Source organism: Lingula anatina, chromosome 3, assembly GCF_051362555.1.
Source record: "Lingula anatina isolate TDL-2025a chromosome 3, LinAna3.0, whole genome shotgun sequence".
In the NCBI taxonomy this organism is placed as follows: Eukaryota; Metazoa; Brachiopoda; class Lingulata; order Lingulida; family Lingulidae; genus Lingula; species Lingula anatina.
Genome location: NC_141769.1, coordinates 15,113,525 through 15,128,650, shown reverse-complemented (window position 1 = coordinate 15,128,650; position 15,126 = coordinate 15,113,525). Strand labels below are relative to the sequence as shown.

Sequence of the window (15,126 nt, the reverse complement as noted above, 5' to 3'; positions counted from 1 at the left end):
TGTGAAAACATATAATACTTCTTTACGCAATACTATAAAAGGAAAACATGGAAAACAAATGTATTTCTTGCTGAAGTATTTTACTTCCTTTTGATGTGTACAAAATTTGACCCAATAATAAGTTTGTTTATAATATCAAGTTAATCAATATCGCTAGAAATAATTTCACCGTCAAGTTATTTAAAGTAAAAATGTTATTTTTTCAGTCCCACGTGCTTGCGTGCAAAAATCTCAAGTGGCATGCATTCATGCTCACAGGATAAATCAAAAATATTTTTAGATCCTAGGCCAACGTGCTCGCCTGCAAAAATCTCAAGTGACATGCGCTCATTCTCACAGGATAAATCAAAATATTTATAGATCCTTTTCTTCTATGCATATTCTTCAAACACGGTTAAAAGATACAATTTGATTTGATATAAAAAACAAATGATTCCAGAACACCAGGGTTATATCACTGTTTCAAACTCGTTTCTCATTGCTGAATGATCATCCCGAGTTTAAAAAATGTCCAAAAAAATCAACATGCGTGGATCTTAACTTAATGACGTTATTTAAAAAAGCAGTGAAACCACAAGATGCTGAAAATACGACTATACTGTAAATGCATAGCGTGAACACCCCTTACTAAACACGCCTTCTGGACACTACATATGTGCGTTTCCAACTCAGCCCAGAAAATGACTGAATCGTTCAAAGTCGAGTGACCCATACACCGTCCTCGTCTTTATACTTGTTGTCGTCGATTTTATTCCTGCCTAGACAGAAGCACCATTCTCTGTCTGGCACGGTCTCTGGGAGGGACTTTCCTTTGGTTTCGTGTTGGAAACAGGTTATGATTCCTGCAGTGAGGGCAAAGAATCCGCTGATCACAAAAGGCACTGCTCCCCAAAATTTACTCTGGAATTATAAAAGAACAGGTCGTAAGTACACGTAAGTCTACTTTATCGCCACAGTTTCTTTTGGTTTTATTGGGAACATTACAGAGCGTCTTGGAAAAAACATGCATATTATGCGATTAAACGTAACAAGATATAGGTTGTATTTTGAAAAGAGAAAGTTTTTGCTGTTTTCTTTTTAAACACATTATAGCGTTATTTTAGAAAACTCCCTATACCTATATGTATTTACTTACGAAATATGCCAATTGTGGCGCCAAAATCCCCGCAGCTCGTGCGGACATGGATGCAACCCCGAGACCAACATTCCTGGAAAGCGCACGTTTTAAGATTTAAAAACCTCTTAAGACGACTTAAATAGTTTACGGTTTGAAAAGATAAATATAGTGAAGAATTTCATCTGATGTGTTAAGTTATATGAATAAATTAATTTTTTCTCAAATCAGCAGCTTATATTGGCACTTGATAATACCCCGTTTAAAAATTTTACTCAAAAATAATTGAATCTCCAGGGCACTGTTTTGTCACAACAATTATTTTTTATGTGCACTCCTGGTGAATAAATATGACCCTCTTGCTACACAATTCAAGTACTTAATATGTCAACTGCCAGGCTGACCACTGTGAAAGCTTCATGGACATAGACTGATCCAAGTTATCACATGGCAACACTGGTTAAAACAGAACGAATTCTGGCCTTATTAAAATTAATTTAATATTTGTGAAAGATAACGATAGGATGGCCATTATTTCTATCAAGGCCTGCATGCTACATGTACATGTAGCATGCAGGCCTTGTACATGTACCAACTGTTGTTGAAAAGTAAATCCTTCATGCATTAAAGCTAAGGGAGCTGTATATCTCACTCTTTCTACTTTATATTTTGAGTTTAAATTTATTCATGTAATTTCTAGCAGTAATATTGAATCGCTAATGACTTTGCATCGAAATATCGAAATACAGTGTGTTTCATCAAGTTTCCATTTTTTTTTTTTTTTGAAGAGGTTTATATAAAACTTCTTGAATCTTGTAAAAATGCCAGTCCAGCCATTAAGACTGATGTTAGCCTTATTAAGTTAAACTAATTGTGCAGATAACCTCCGACGCGCAACGGCTTAATTTGCACTTTAAAGTCAGGTTGAAAGCAACTTCGATGTTGTCATGAACGGGCTATAAACAGGATCCATTAAAATCTCCGCGCAATGTATTCACATTTTACATAAGTACATGTAACATATACATGTATACCAGTCGCGCAGATGTTATGTTTCGATTGTTGTATTTATCAACAAATGGATTTTAAGTACTTACCTTATATGTGTTGGATATGATTCTGATGTCAACACATACATTGCCAGCCATCCAATCCCAACACTGGTTGTTGCCAAGGTTATTAAGATAGTTGCCACGATAGCCAGCTCATCAAATAATCCTGATATCAAAGCAAGAGTGAAGAGTGTGAATGTCATATATGTATGTTATGGTGCTTACATTTAGACTTTTTAAAATAGTTCATTAATATAAATCTCGGTTTTGCCAAAAGGAATAGCAAACATGTTTGTTATTGTGCATTTTCTCTCAATAAAAATGTAAAAAGGTCAGAAAAATAATATCCGCACCTAGGAGGAATATCGTCATAATAGGAACGATGCACACGGTCGCAAAGAATAAGGCTACAACCGCAATCGTCTTTCTTCCTAACCTACAAATAAATATGCCATAAAGTTGTTATTAATAAGCAGTTGTTGTACAGTGCTGACAATTGATAACTTACTGCTGTAACTTATACACGTTAACTTATAAAAAACGCTGATAGTATTCGAAGCCACTTCTTGGGTATTGTTTGAGATACATCTTCAAATTAATTGGTTTATAAAGAAAGAACACTGCATGCGCAAATACTAAAATTCTGAAATTCTAAAAAAAAAAAAAAAAAAAAAAAAAAATACAGGTTAACCTCACTCCTCAAAACCGACTTACCACCGAGGCAAGAAAAACATAGAAAATGGTGAGAGATATCGGACAGCAAAATTGATTAAGTAGTTTACATATCGGTCGCCTGGTAGGTTTTTCAGGTGAAAAGTCGCCCCGTAGTTGAACAGACTCATGCTGAACCTGAAAATTAATCCATACAGGACATAAATGGATTGCTACAAAGTGATAAAACAACAATTGTATCACTATGAAAATAAGTTTAAATAAGAGGATATTTCCCCGTGTACTTCAAATTTATAAACATTTATGCAGTTGCTATACGATCAACATGTAAATACGCAGCAAGAGAGAGGGGACACACTACACTCACTGTATCTCTAAAACATAAATTTATTTGCATTTTTATACAGAACACAAACGTGTTTGTACTTATTATCAATGAATCTTCCCAATAAAGTTATTGAGGATCGCCAACCGGTATCTGTTTTCATTGCTTACACAAAGATTTAAGCCACGCAGGTTTTGATTATAAAAGGCTCCACCCCATGTCTCAGACCCCAAACTTACCAGACATACATTATCATTGCTGTTCGTTTTGTTAAAGTTGGCGTGCGGAACAGATCCCAGAAGCCGTATTTTTCACTGTGCGATTGAATCTCTTTTTCTTTCTATGCAAACGAGAAAAAAAATAAACATAAATAAACAAAAATAAATATATTTACTTTTTCCATGAGGCACTGACTCCAATGCACTTATTCGCACCAGCTAGTCAATCGGTACTCTAGGCTGCGTGCAACGGAGGCTGCGTTATAACCGCCACCCTCCCTAAAGAAGTCTTTTGAACAAATATTCTCTGGAGTTTTATATAACCTGTTATACATTGTAGCCCTTCTTTCTGTTCAAAAGCAGACTCTTAGGTTTTATGATACATACGTTTTAATCACAGAAAAGTGAGCAGAAAATATTTGTGCTGATATCATTTTCACAATATTAATAATCAAATAATACAATCAAACTATGTGACATTTTTTAAAGAAATACATGTACTACATGTATTTGAATCGCTATGGTGACTTTTGGTCGGGTTAAGAGGTAATAATTTGATGCAAGTACTCGCACGTACAAATTGAATCGTCAACGTATTTACTTACCTCATACTCCTTAATAAATTTCTCCATATTTGGTTGTGGCTTTTTGTTAAACTTGGCAATTCTCTTCACAATCGCTGTGACCTCCTCATAGCGACCTTGACTGAAAAGCCATCTTGGGCTTTCAGGTAGGAACCTATAAAAAGGATAAAACGACAAATGAAAATTTCGTAAAATGCCTTTCGCTTTAGATCTCCTTTTATCACTTGAAAGATTAATTGCGAGAAGTTTAAGAACATTTGGTACTTTAACGCTAACATTATAGTAAGTGTTATCTGTTAAGTGGTGCAATTACTACGGGATAAAGCTCCGCTACTGCAACATAAAGACAAACACACTCACCACCACAGGAATATCACAATAAACCCAGGAGTTGAAGTTACAATCATCAGATGGCGCCAGTCGCGGATGGCATAGGCAAATCCCACCAGAACAATGGCCGAAATGCTCCAAACACCAAAGGCAACTGTCATTTGTCGATACTTAGGTCCCAGAAATTCGATTCCATATATGTAGCCCGCCACTAACCCTCCTATGGGACAGATTATTATTAGAAAACTAATCAACAAAAAGAAAACCTGTCTAGCAAATGTTTGTAATTTTAAAATACGTAGGTCTGTCAAATCGTTTTGTGCCTCACAACTTTTTCCTGGTCACAAAGTTCAATGCATCACGCCCGTTGTTTATTAATGCCTTAGCTACTGAGAAATACCCTCTTTCGTCGTGTGAATAAATTTCACCAAATAAACGCACACCAGCCGAGTTGCGATGGCATTTGTGTGCAAGTGTGGCGATGACCTCCTCCCTTACCCACCTTATTCTAGCCCACAGCGACTTCAGCCTCTTTCCTTGATTGAAGAATACATTCAGGGTCAGAATTTTGAGGATGCATAATGATGAGCTGACAGCCGCTGTGGAGGTTTATAGTAAGAGGGTGATTTCTACCGATTGGGCATCAATGACTGGCATACTAGATGGAACGTGTGTGGAGTTGCTCTTTCTGTCTGCGGCTCAAAAAATTCAAAATCCCCTCGTATCAATGAAGACAACCCGTGGCTCATCCAAAGAGCTTATGATATTATGTAACAACCACGTCTGCCAGCTGATGGTGAGAATATTTTTAAATGTTTAGTCTCAATTAAGTGTTACTTGCACTCTACTGAACGTTCTGCTCATTGTGACTACCCTCTTTCTGTTTGCATAAACATGTACTTATTTCGATTTCTAGCACAATACATAAGAGATCAAGGCATTAAGAGAACTTTTAAGGACATATTTCACGTGTTTCCGACCATAAAAACTTTGCACACGTACCTCCACATCCTACTCCGTTGGCAAAACGTAACCCTGCGAACTGTATCCAGCTTGTTGTGAAGGCTTGCCCCAACCCTGTGCTGCTGGTCAACAGGACTGCTACAAAGAACGCCTGCAGAACAGAAAGCTGAGTATACGTTTGGGGTCAACCCAATTATCCCATACAGAAAGACAAGAAAACATACTTCATACATGATGATTTCCTAGCGTTCCTAGCATTCGAATTACACTGTACATGTGACCACTTAGAACGCTAGTAGACGGTGCAATCATCTTTTCTATAATTAAATCAAGCCCTTTAAAATATAGTTCACAAATTTTCCATCAACTGATTGATTGTATTTACATATTAGAAATGCACTCTAACTTAATTTGAATATAGAGCTTCGGTGACTTTTTGTGGGGTTTAATTCTCACCTTTTTTCTCCCAAATAAATCACTCAGCTGCCCAAAGACTACACACCCGATGAGAACGCCTGCCATGAGAAGGGAAGATATGGTGTCGCTGATGAAATCCCTACTGCAAACCAATTCCCACTGAAATGGAAGGGTGATTAAGTTTTAAACAGATCTAACAACACACACTTGAGAATTAGAACACAACCCGTTTTGCTGCGTACGGATTAATTTTTTTCTTTTGGGTTCTGAAATGATGGAATGATCCTGAAGTAATTACTAACAATCTAATGTTGTTCATAAATGATAAATTAGAATTGTAGTAAACCGATCCTGAATGGTGTTTAATTATGGAAGGGGGATATAAGCCAGTAAATCATTAAGAGGGAAGCAGATGACTATGGGAATTGGGCTCGTACGAGGTCCATAAGGTACTCGCATTTCTTATCAGCATAGCCAGAGGCTAGGTCGGCTTTAGTAATGATTTACTTGGGGTAAATAAACTTCTTCAATGTCATGCACGAAGAAGGGTAAACACTATCAAGTACACACATGTATCTGTATGCTACTCTCCCCTGTATCAAATACTGATTTATTCATATGTGAAAGAAATGAAGCATTTTCCAAAAAGAATATCCTACAAGTAAACAAATAACTTGTCAAAAAACAAAAAATCATTATTTAATTTAAGGCAAAAGAAACAAGAAAATGCTTGCCTCAGTGACGATAGACGTGAAATCTTGATTAAAAAGATACGACGTGCATTCTCCACAGCCGATGGTCGTTGCATTCGGAGAGGTCCAGTTCAGTGGCGCCACCTGAGTAGCACCCAGTGATACAGACGACGCAGAGCTCTGGCCGAAAATGTCCTTACTTATTGTGATGTTTCCAGCGAGTTCGTCCCGACATGACCAGCCTGGATCTGCTCCAACGAAGACTAAGTTCAACATGGACCAAGCGGTGACCATCTCCCAACCAAGAGTGATGACCAACACCAGGGTGAACTGGTACCAGCCTACCTGGCCTGAAACAAGGAGTATTACCAGAAGCAATATATATATATATATATATATATATATATATATATATATATATATATATATATATATATATATATATATATATATGCTACACAGGGTACTAATTACAAAATATTAAAAACTGATTGAGGGGTTAAGCTTTCTGGCTTTTATTTTAAAATATCTGGTTTTCATGTATATCATGACATAGTATAAAGATAACTGATTTGTATATTGGATAGCCATGGAAACTTAATATAACTTTACAAGCTGTCTGTAAATGGCAAGAAAAACAATTAGTGAATTCCTCTCGCTTCAAATTAGGTGCATCAAATTTTTGCTTAATTCCATCAATAATCATGGAAAATACCAAACCTCAATTATGTTAAAAGGAGACGAATATAAGGTATACATTTACATATACTCCTTTGCTATAGTAGACTTACCAATATCCAGCAAAATGTCTTCAAACTTCGTCATGTTTAAAAGTGCGCCGATTTCTCTGACACACCGCCTAAAACTTATACAGCTCTGATATTGACGGGACGAACGAAGGCGTGCACATTCATGCAAACAAATGATAAGGGGGGTATCATGAAATTTTAATGATTAACAGTGACACTCCATTTTAACTACCGACAATATATTCACGGTTCATTTTCTAAAGTTTGAAGTGGGTTGTGTAAGTACCACGCCAATTGGAAATCGTGAATGCAATCTATGCACTAAGATGGCCATAGACATGGGATTCACAGTCGCCAGTACTTAGTGTCCTACATATATATGTAAGTCTAAGGGTGCAGCTAAGAATTCGTACAGTGTATGCATATAGTTTACCCTAGGAGGCCGTTATCCCTGGCCGAGCCCAGATAACAAGTAGACGGCACGACCTTCCGACGTTTGGGTAAACATACCTATCTCACGTGATTGAATACAATTGTGGGCATTGTAAAGTTTCCACCGTAAACAAAGTTAAAAACTGGGATGGAAACACGCATTCTGCACAGGTTTAAAATGCCGCAACCACAGATATATATTAAACCTAAAAGGAGGATTTCCGGAACCAAAGGAAATGCACAATATGTGTGTGTGTATGTGTGCATGTGTAAAGTTAAAAGTGTCTTTAACCCCTTAAGGGTATTGTAACCCTTTATTATCATCCAGATACCAAAAACGATGTTTTTCCTGCATTTAATTATTAAATAATGCATCCATCTTTATGCTGATTTAAAACAATAAAAAAACTTCGAAAAGAAATACCGGTGTTTATATTTCTCGTATAAGCATAGGTAACTCAAAGCTTTAATTATCAATTTAACACCTTTCTGCGGTGAGATGAAATAGCAATCGGTATGCCGCGTAACTTCATCCCTGAACAAAATTTTATCACAAAAATCGGCAGTCTTGACCACAAGTGTATGAGCATTTAAGTTTCAAAGTTTTCGTTATGGAATTATGAGACCGAAATGACAGTTTTTCATTAATCAAAGGCACAATTTTCCTTTATCAACATTCAGAACTAAGAATTCTAACAAAAATTGCTAGCTGGCCGGGTTTTGGAGTAGTGAATGGTGTCATTGAATCGGCGTTAAAACGGTGATCATATATACAGGGTTACTACTTAATATGGAATATTTTTTATCATTGTTATTTTTGAGTGCTGATTAATTTTTATTTGGCTTGATTCATCAAAAAAGCATGCCATTGAGTGATAAAAATATCCAGTCTTCCATTGTGAAATATTTTGGTCAATAATATCAAATCTCACATAAGATGTTATTCAAAAGAAAAGAACACCCCCAGAAAACCATATCAACAGTTTGATGTCAGTATTAATTTTAAGCTAAGATATTAAAGAAAATGATAGCTTCCGGACAGTGATATGTTGCACAGTCAAAGAACTTATTACAGTAAATCATGAAAAGTCATCAAAAGCAGGTATGACCTCCAGCAGTCGCTTGCAGCACCCTCGTCCTACATGGCCTGCCTTGTGGCAAGTTTTTTAGAGTTTGTTAGGGGATATCATTCCACTGCCTGTCGCAGTTCATCACTATTTACCGGTCGATGACCATAGCTATTAAATTCTGTGAGTTACTTCCGCCCACAAATTTTCAATTGGGTTCATATCTGGGGAGTTTGCAGGCCAGGGCAGTTGCTTTTTACAGTTCTAAAATGTATTTTGAAGAGCAAGGCAACACTTAAAACATCCCAAGCCAGGATTTTCTCTCTAAAACTCATGTTTAACCGGTTAATCGACATTTCTCCCCTCTTACTTCCTTTCTTGCCACTCACCATTACCCTGTAACAGTTTTGGAAAAAGTAAAAAATCAAAACACGCGCCTAAGCGCAGGTTCTCCAGATACACCATTCACTCCATGACTTGACTTCCACATATCGCGAGACTCTCGTGCCCGTGAACTGCGTTAAAACTGTGTCAAGATGACTGAATACCGAGGTTGGACAGGGGACGGTGAATATATTTTATTTTTCTTGCGATACTGGTTAAGGCCATTTATCTTTCAATATACATTTTATTGTCCTCAGATAAGTTCATCAAGAAGCAATTCATGCTCTCAGAATGCGTTCAAAATTCTGGCTTAGACTGATTTAACGTCCCCTTGGAATTTTTAAGAGTAATTAACGCGTGAGCATACCGCTGTTCGGCCTGTTTACTTGCGCAGAATATGTATGGAGAGAAACGTTCAAAGTTCAGTCACTGTGACAAATTCTTTGTCATCCATTTTATCGTCATCTTCTTTCTTCAATGGGCAACAAAGGCAACACTCTCTGTCTGGTACTTCATCTACCAAAATTTTATTTTTGGTTTCCTTCAGGTAAAGGCTTGCAATCCCAGATAAGAAAGCAAAAGCTGCACTCATTACAAATGGAATCGGTGCCCAAAATGTACCCTGAGAAGAATACCAAACAAGAATTGGTTAAAATGACTGTATAAGTAGTCTGACATTTTTTCTCAACATTACTATAAGGTTGTAATGTAGATAGGTCCACGAAAATATTATAATTGAATGGAATGAGCATGAATACTTACAAAATAAGCCATCTGGGGAGCTAGTATCCCTCCAAAACGTGCAGACATAGACGCAAACCCGAGCCCAATATTTCTGGAGATACATTATACCTGCTTTAAATCTCTCCCAGCTTCATTTGTTATATCTCACTTTTTTTATTATTGTAACTTAAAATCAATGTTAATGATGAATACGTAAATCTTTTCTTTTTCAATAGCTAAGGGCTAATACAACTACGATTACTGTAGACCTATTTCGTTAACGAAGAAAAAAGAGTTTCAGGCTTGGCTTAACCTCTGATGTAGATAATTAAAAAGTATTGGTCAAACACGGAAAATATCTTTTTCAATTAAAGACTTTATTATTTTTACCTTATTGCAGTTGGGTAAGTTTCCGTTACAAGTAAAATAGAGCCATTCCACGATGCCCCCTGCGCAGTTCCGCCTATCGTAGTTAGAATGATAACCAGAAGCCATAGGTCATCAGCTTTGTCTAAATCAAAATTAAAATCATATGTATTTATGACATACTAAACATAAAATTTTGACATTGTGCATAGAAATTTCCATTTTGAAATTCTAGGACAAATTACTGTCAAATGATACCCGTGATTTTCCGATGCTTAAAAAACGATGTTCCCCGCTAAACAGACAGTGGTGAATTGATCACCGTTAAACATATGACCCTCTATCATCGCCATGCTTTTCATTCTATTAATTGCACATTCTCTAGATTCTTGACATCCATGGAAAGGACATGGTCTGTTTTAGAAATCAAACTGCTTAAATTAAATAGTTCTCTAACCCGCCATTACATTTGTTAACATAATTCACTTGGAAGATTGCCTGGTGATTGTCAATCAACTAGATGTAAGATCATAATACACACACCAATGATATAAATTACCACACTTGGAATAAAAGCAATGGATGAGATCAAAAAGCCAGCCACACATATTGTACGACGTCCAAACCTGTGAAAAAAAGAACGAAAATTGTGTTTGGTAGGAAAATTCTAAATGTCAATTTTCAATGTACAGGCGGTTGTCAGATGGAATTAAAATCTACTCAATTTATTTTTGCAAAATCCATTTACTTTCTAATAAAATATGTCAATAATTAAATGTACACTGCGAAAGCATCCAAATCTACTTTTTTCTGCAAAATTCACTTATTTTACTTATCAAAATCTTAATGTGTTATTCACCATCGCGGCAGAAAGAACACACTGATGGGTATAAGATAGCCGGACGAGAAGGAGATTGACATGTTTACGAATCTGTCGCCAGGTAAATTCTTCATGTTGAATGCTGCCCCGTACCCGATCAAGCTCATGCAGAACCTAGACGGAAAGAAACGTGAGTTTTCGTCAGATTGCGCACACAAATACGTGCACTTCCGCAAAACAAGGTATACCAAAAATAATTTGATGTAGGATTATAAATGCGCATTCATCTTGCTGTACATTTGTTCTTATGATTAACCCTTTCTAAATTGCCTACACAGTGGCATGGAAAATCCCTGATATGCAAGGAGTCCCTCGTAGACATCTGCATAATTATTACAAAACACATTCTAAAGTTCTGATCACCATGCCACTTACCACTGTAACGAGAAGATGAGCGTGCACTTAGCTAAACTGCGTGTACGAAAGAGGTCCCAATAACTGTGCTTAACACCGGGCTCACAATTAGGCGTTTCGGTCTGTTGATAAACAAAAGTGACAGAATGTAAAATATTAAAATGACATGAGTCAGACTCAGATATATAATCACTCAGTTTCCAATAAATCTGTTCATATATCACTTCAAAAATATTGTTATTGACCTTGTACGCCTTTATAAATTTCTCCATATTTGGTTGCGGTTTCTTGTTTCTCTTGGCTATTCTCTTCGCAATAGTTGTCACCTCGACAAAGCGGCCCTTACTAAGAAGCCATCTGGGACTTTCAGGTACGAACCTGGAATTAAGATGTGCTCTAAAGGCAGTGTTTATATATGTTAAAACGAAAGCAAAATAATGTCGGTGTAACGTAACAGAGAGTCCCCCATAACCGAGAATCCGCTTCCATTCATTTGTACAATTGAGCCTCGCCCTAGATTTTGACCCACTTAGGTTAAACTAACCCTAACCATTATAAGTATATGAATGGCGGACTTTCTGTTGTAGGGACCCTCAGTTTCGTTACACCGAACACAGACAGGAGACGGTGTAGAAAGTACATGTAAACAATACAAACAGAAACTATACCCAGTATCTTAACGCCTAGTTTGAGAAATTACGCAACAAAAATCTCATTTTATTATTTGTGAACAACAAGAACACGTAAACAAAAGCTACCACCACGCTCCAATAATGGCGAAGCCAGGCACAGATGTTGCCAGCAGGAGATGGCGCCAGTCGCGGATGAAATACGCCATGGCTAATAATATCAGGCAACTTGTCGACCACAACCCAAACGTGAGAGGAATATGACGGTACTTTGGACCCAGGAATTCGATGTTATAGACGTGCCCAACAACTATGTTACCTAACAGGGTAAAAAAAACACAGATAAATGGATAGGTTGATAGAAATAAGAGTGTGTGTGAAGGAGAGATGGGGAGAGAGAACAAAAGCAATTTAATGACTGTTTTTCAAGGCAAATATGCAATTTCATTCGTTCAAGCACTCAGGAAGATAGAAGTATTCCTTTGTGTTATTACGAACATAAAAATCATCGCGCTCTCTCGCAAAATTTGCATTCGAACGTAATAATTATTGAATTCGAACGATGAAAATATTTTTCTTTTGCATAACCCTTTAAAAGATCTGTATGTATCCGCTTCGTTACATAACAATTTTCATAGGTGTACGTGCTTTTATTGCTATTTTTAGCCATTACTTTACCTCCTATCAATACACCACTTCCAAACCGACATGCAGCAAAAAGTATCCAATTTGTAGCAAATGCTTGAGCAACACCCATGACGCAAAGTGTAGTTGTAGCAAGAAAGTAGACCTAAAATAATGCCAGTTTTACCCAAATTTATGAACTCGATATTTTATTTCACATAACATCCTTAACACATCATTTGACAAATACTTTTCCAGTCCTTTCTTCAACTAGGTTAAAGCACACTGTATCGATTCTACCGGTTCGGTTCTTTGCAAGCAACTTGGCGCAAAATAAAGGGATAAAAATATGTATACTCTTTTAAAAGTAAGTGGCAAAGTTTTCCTTTAATAATGTGAGTTGGAATTTTTTCATGCTACTGAAATAGTATACAGTGCTCGCTGAATATGTTTTGCCATACCTTCTTTCTCCCAAACAAGTCACTAAGCTGCCCAAAAAACAAAGATCCGACAAGCACTCCCGCCATTTGCAAAGACGTAATGGTGTCACTTATAAAGTCCCGGTCGCAAACCAATTCCCACTAAAACAAAATATATCACCAGTGATTTAGAAATTAGAAACACTGATTTGCATCTGTTTCCCAGTTATCATTATCTTCTTTGTGCGAAAAACAGTGTGTGTTTCTGCATGTACTTGTTGTTACTGTGCCTCATTTCCCCATTTTTAGCCAGTTAGCTTTAAATTAATGAGTAACCTAGTCGACACTTAAAGCGCACCAATGACTTGCTTTCAATATAGGTGGGCAAACGCCCTGAAATTATACCAGTGGGAACTACACATTGTTCCAGCTTAAAGGACAAAAAAAAATTACCTCTGTGACTATAGATGTAAAGTCTTTATTGAATTTATAGTTTGTACAATCCTTACAAACGTCTCTGGTTGAAATAGTCGGAACAGGTGTGCTGGAAGCTAGCGTGGGTGTTGTATTAAGTGAAGGAGTGAGCATGGTAGTGTAAGACTCATTCCAACTCATGCTGGCATTCACGTCACTGTTGTCTGCGCACGTCCAACCAGGATCTGGTCCAATAAACATTAAGATAAGCATTGAACACGCTGTATTAAACTCGTATCCTATGGTGATGACAAAAGATAGGAGCACTTGGTACCATCCAACTTGTCCTGAAATAAGTAAACGTGTTTAGCATATTTTCCTGTGGCTCCTGGGTATGATAATGCTTTACATGTACATATGTTTATAGACCCGCATTTACATGTTTAAATGCATGCACATTTACAGTATAAGCTGTAATATTGAGTTTCAAATGTAACCAGATGCCAACTGTCACTAATTACTCACTGTTGCATCATCCGTTTATCTTAAGATGGGTTTATCATTTTTCGTCAGAAGTACACAGAATTAAGGCAAAACACTGTGATCATTACCCAAACAGCCCAGACTTTGATCTAAACACAACATCAACAATGATACCATAGTTGACCCCACAAAACCTTAATATACACAACTTTTTGCCCGTGACCTCGCCCACCCCCATGCCCCAGGTTGGGATTTCCAGATATTTTGTAGCAACCCAATGTGTTAAATCTTTCCCGATACTCGAACAAAAATGATCAAAAATGACCATTGTTCAAATACAAAGATATCTTAGTGAAACAACATGTACGGTCACAATGACCGCGAGCATATTCATCACTTCGTCGTTGTTCGACATAAAATGTAGGCGACCATTAAAAACCTTGCGGTCCATATTTAGCACATTTTGGGGTTTGTACAGATCAAACCCACGCTATAAGAACTGATACTGAAAAATACACTATGTACTTTTTTCTTTGTAATTTGCAACAGTCTGTGTGACAATTATGGTTTCTTACACCAATTCAAATATTTACAAATGAATAAACGATAAAATGCCACGGAATATTACTCGCGATTATGGCATGTGTTTGAGAGCATGGTGGTCGTTACATGAAACAAAAACTAGATTAAGCGGTTAAAAATATTCGATTTGATGGTACGTTGGTATCTGCGTTGTAATCTTAATTCAGTTTCAGCAAGATAAATTGCATGCTCTCTTCACATATTATCATTGTCTATTGATTGATAAACTTAAGTGACAAGGCTTTGATTCTCATGAAAACCTGTTCGACTTACCAATTTCTAACAAAAGATCGTCAAACTGAGCCATTATTTCAACCAATGTATTGCTGCATAAAGTCGTGATCAACCAAAGTAATAAGATAAAGATGATACCTCTGTTTAGTAACTACGTATAAGCTATGATAACACCAATGGCCTTTAGGCATAGGCACCTTTATAGTAAAATATTACCAATGAGCAATATTAATAATTAAGCCCTGAAGTTGCGGCTCTTCTCTGAAGTACTAATATTGCACTTTGCCTTGAAACACAAAGTCTGTCAATATCATAGGCCGGCACTTCATTGAATACTATCTAGAATAAGATTCCGAAGACCAATATGAAAGATTTATAGCCTAAATTTCTAAAAACAGCAGGAAAACTGAACTATAAAG

At 36.8% G+C, this 15,126-nt stretch overlaps 2 protein-coding genes across 2 annotated transcripts; both read right to left on the bottom strand.

The window, feature by feature from the left end:
- Positions 1–61: 61 nt before the first annotated feature.
- LOC106181293 (organic cation transporter protein) lies at positions 62–7,331 on the bottom strand. Its single transcript, XM_013565623.3, has 12 exons — positions 7,159–7,331; positions 6,410–6,717; positions 5,715–5,834; positions 5,298–5,409; positions 4,326–4,515; positions 3,987–4,119; positions 3,403–3,503; positions 2,881–3,015; positions 2,520–2,602; positions 2,212–2,332; positions 1,136–1,208; positions 62–900 (listed from the first exon to the last, which is right to left on the bottom strand). The coding sequence occupies exons 1-12, from the start codon at positions 7,190–7,192 to the stop codon at positions 694–696; spliced, it is 1,617 nt and encodes a 538-aa protein (XP_013421077.2). The 5' UTR covers positions 7,193–7,331; the 3' UTR covers positions 62–693.
- Positions 7,332–8,469: 1,138 nt separating this feature from the next.
- LOC106181294 (organic cation transporter protein) lies at positions 8,470–14,849 on the bottom strand. Its single transcript, XM_013565624.2, has 12 exons — positions 14,747–14,849; positions 13,448–13,755; positions 13,037–13,156; positions 12,630–12,741; positions 12,081–12,270; positions 11,568–11,700; positions 11,344–11,444; positions 10,948–11,082; positions 10,632–10,714; positions 10,113–10,233; positions 9,762–9,834; positions 8,470–9,621 (listed from the first exon to the last, which is right to left on the bottom strand). The coding sequence occupies exons 1-12, from the start codon at positions 14,778–14,780 to the stop codon at positions 9,415–9,417; spliced, it is 1,617 nt and encodes a 538-aa protein (XP_013421078.2). The 5' UTR covers positions 14,781–14,849; the 3' UTR covers positions 8,470–9,414.
- Positions 14,850–15,126: the final 277 nt, after the last annotated feature.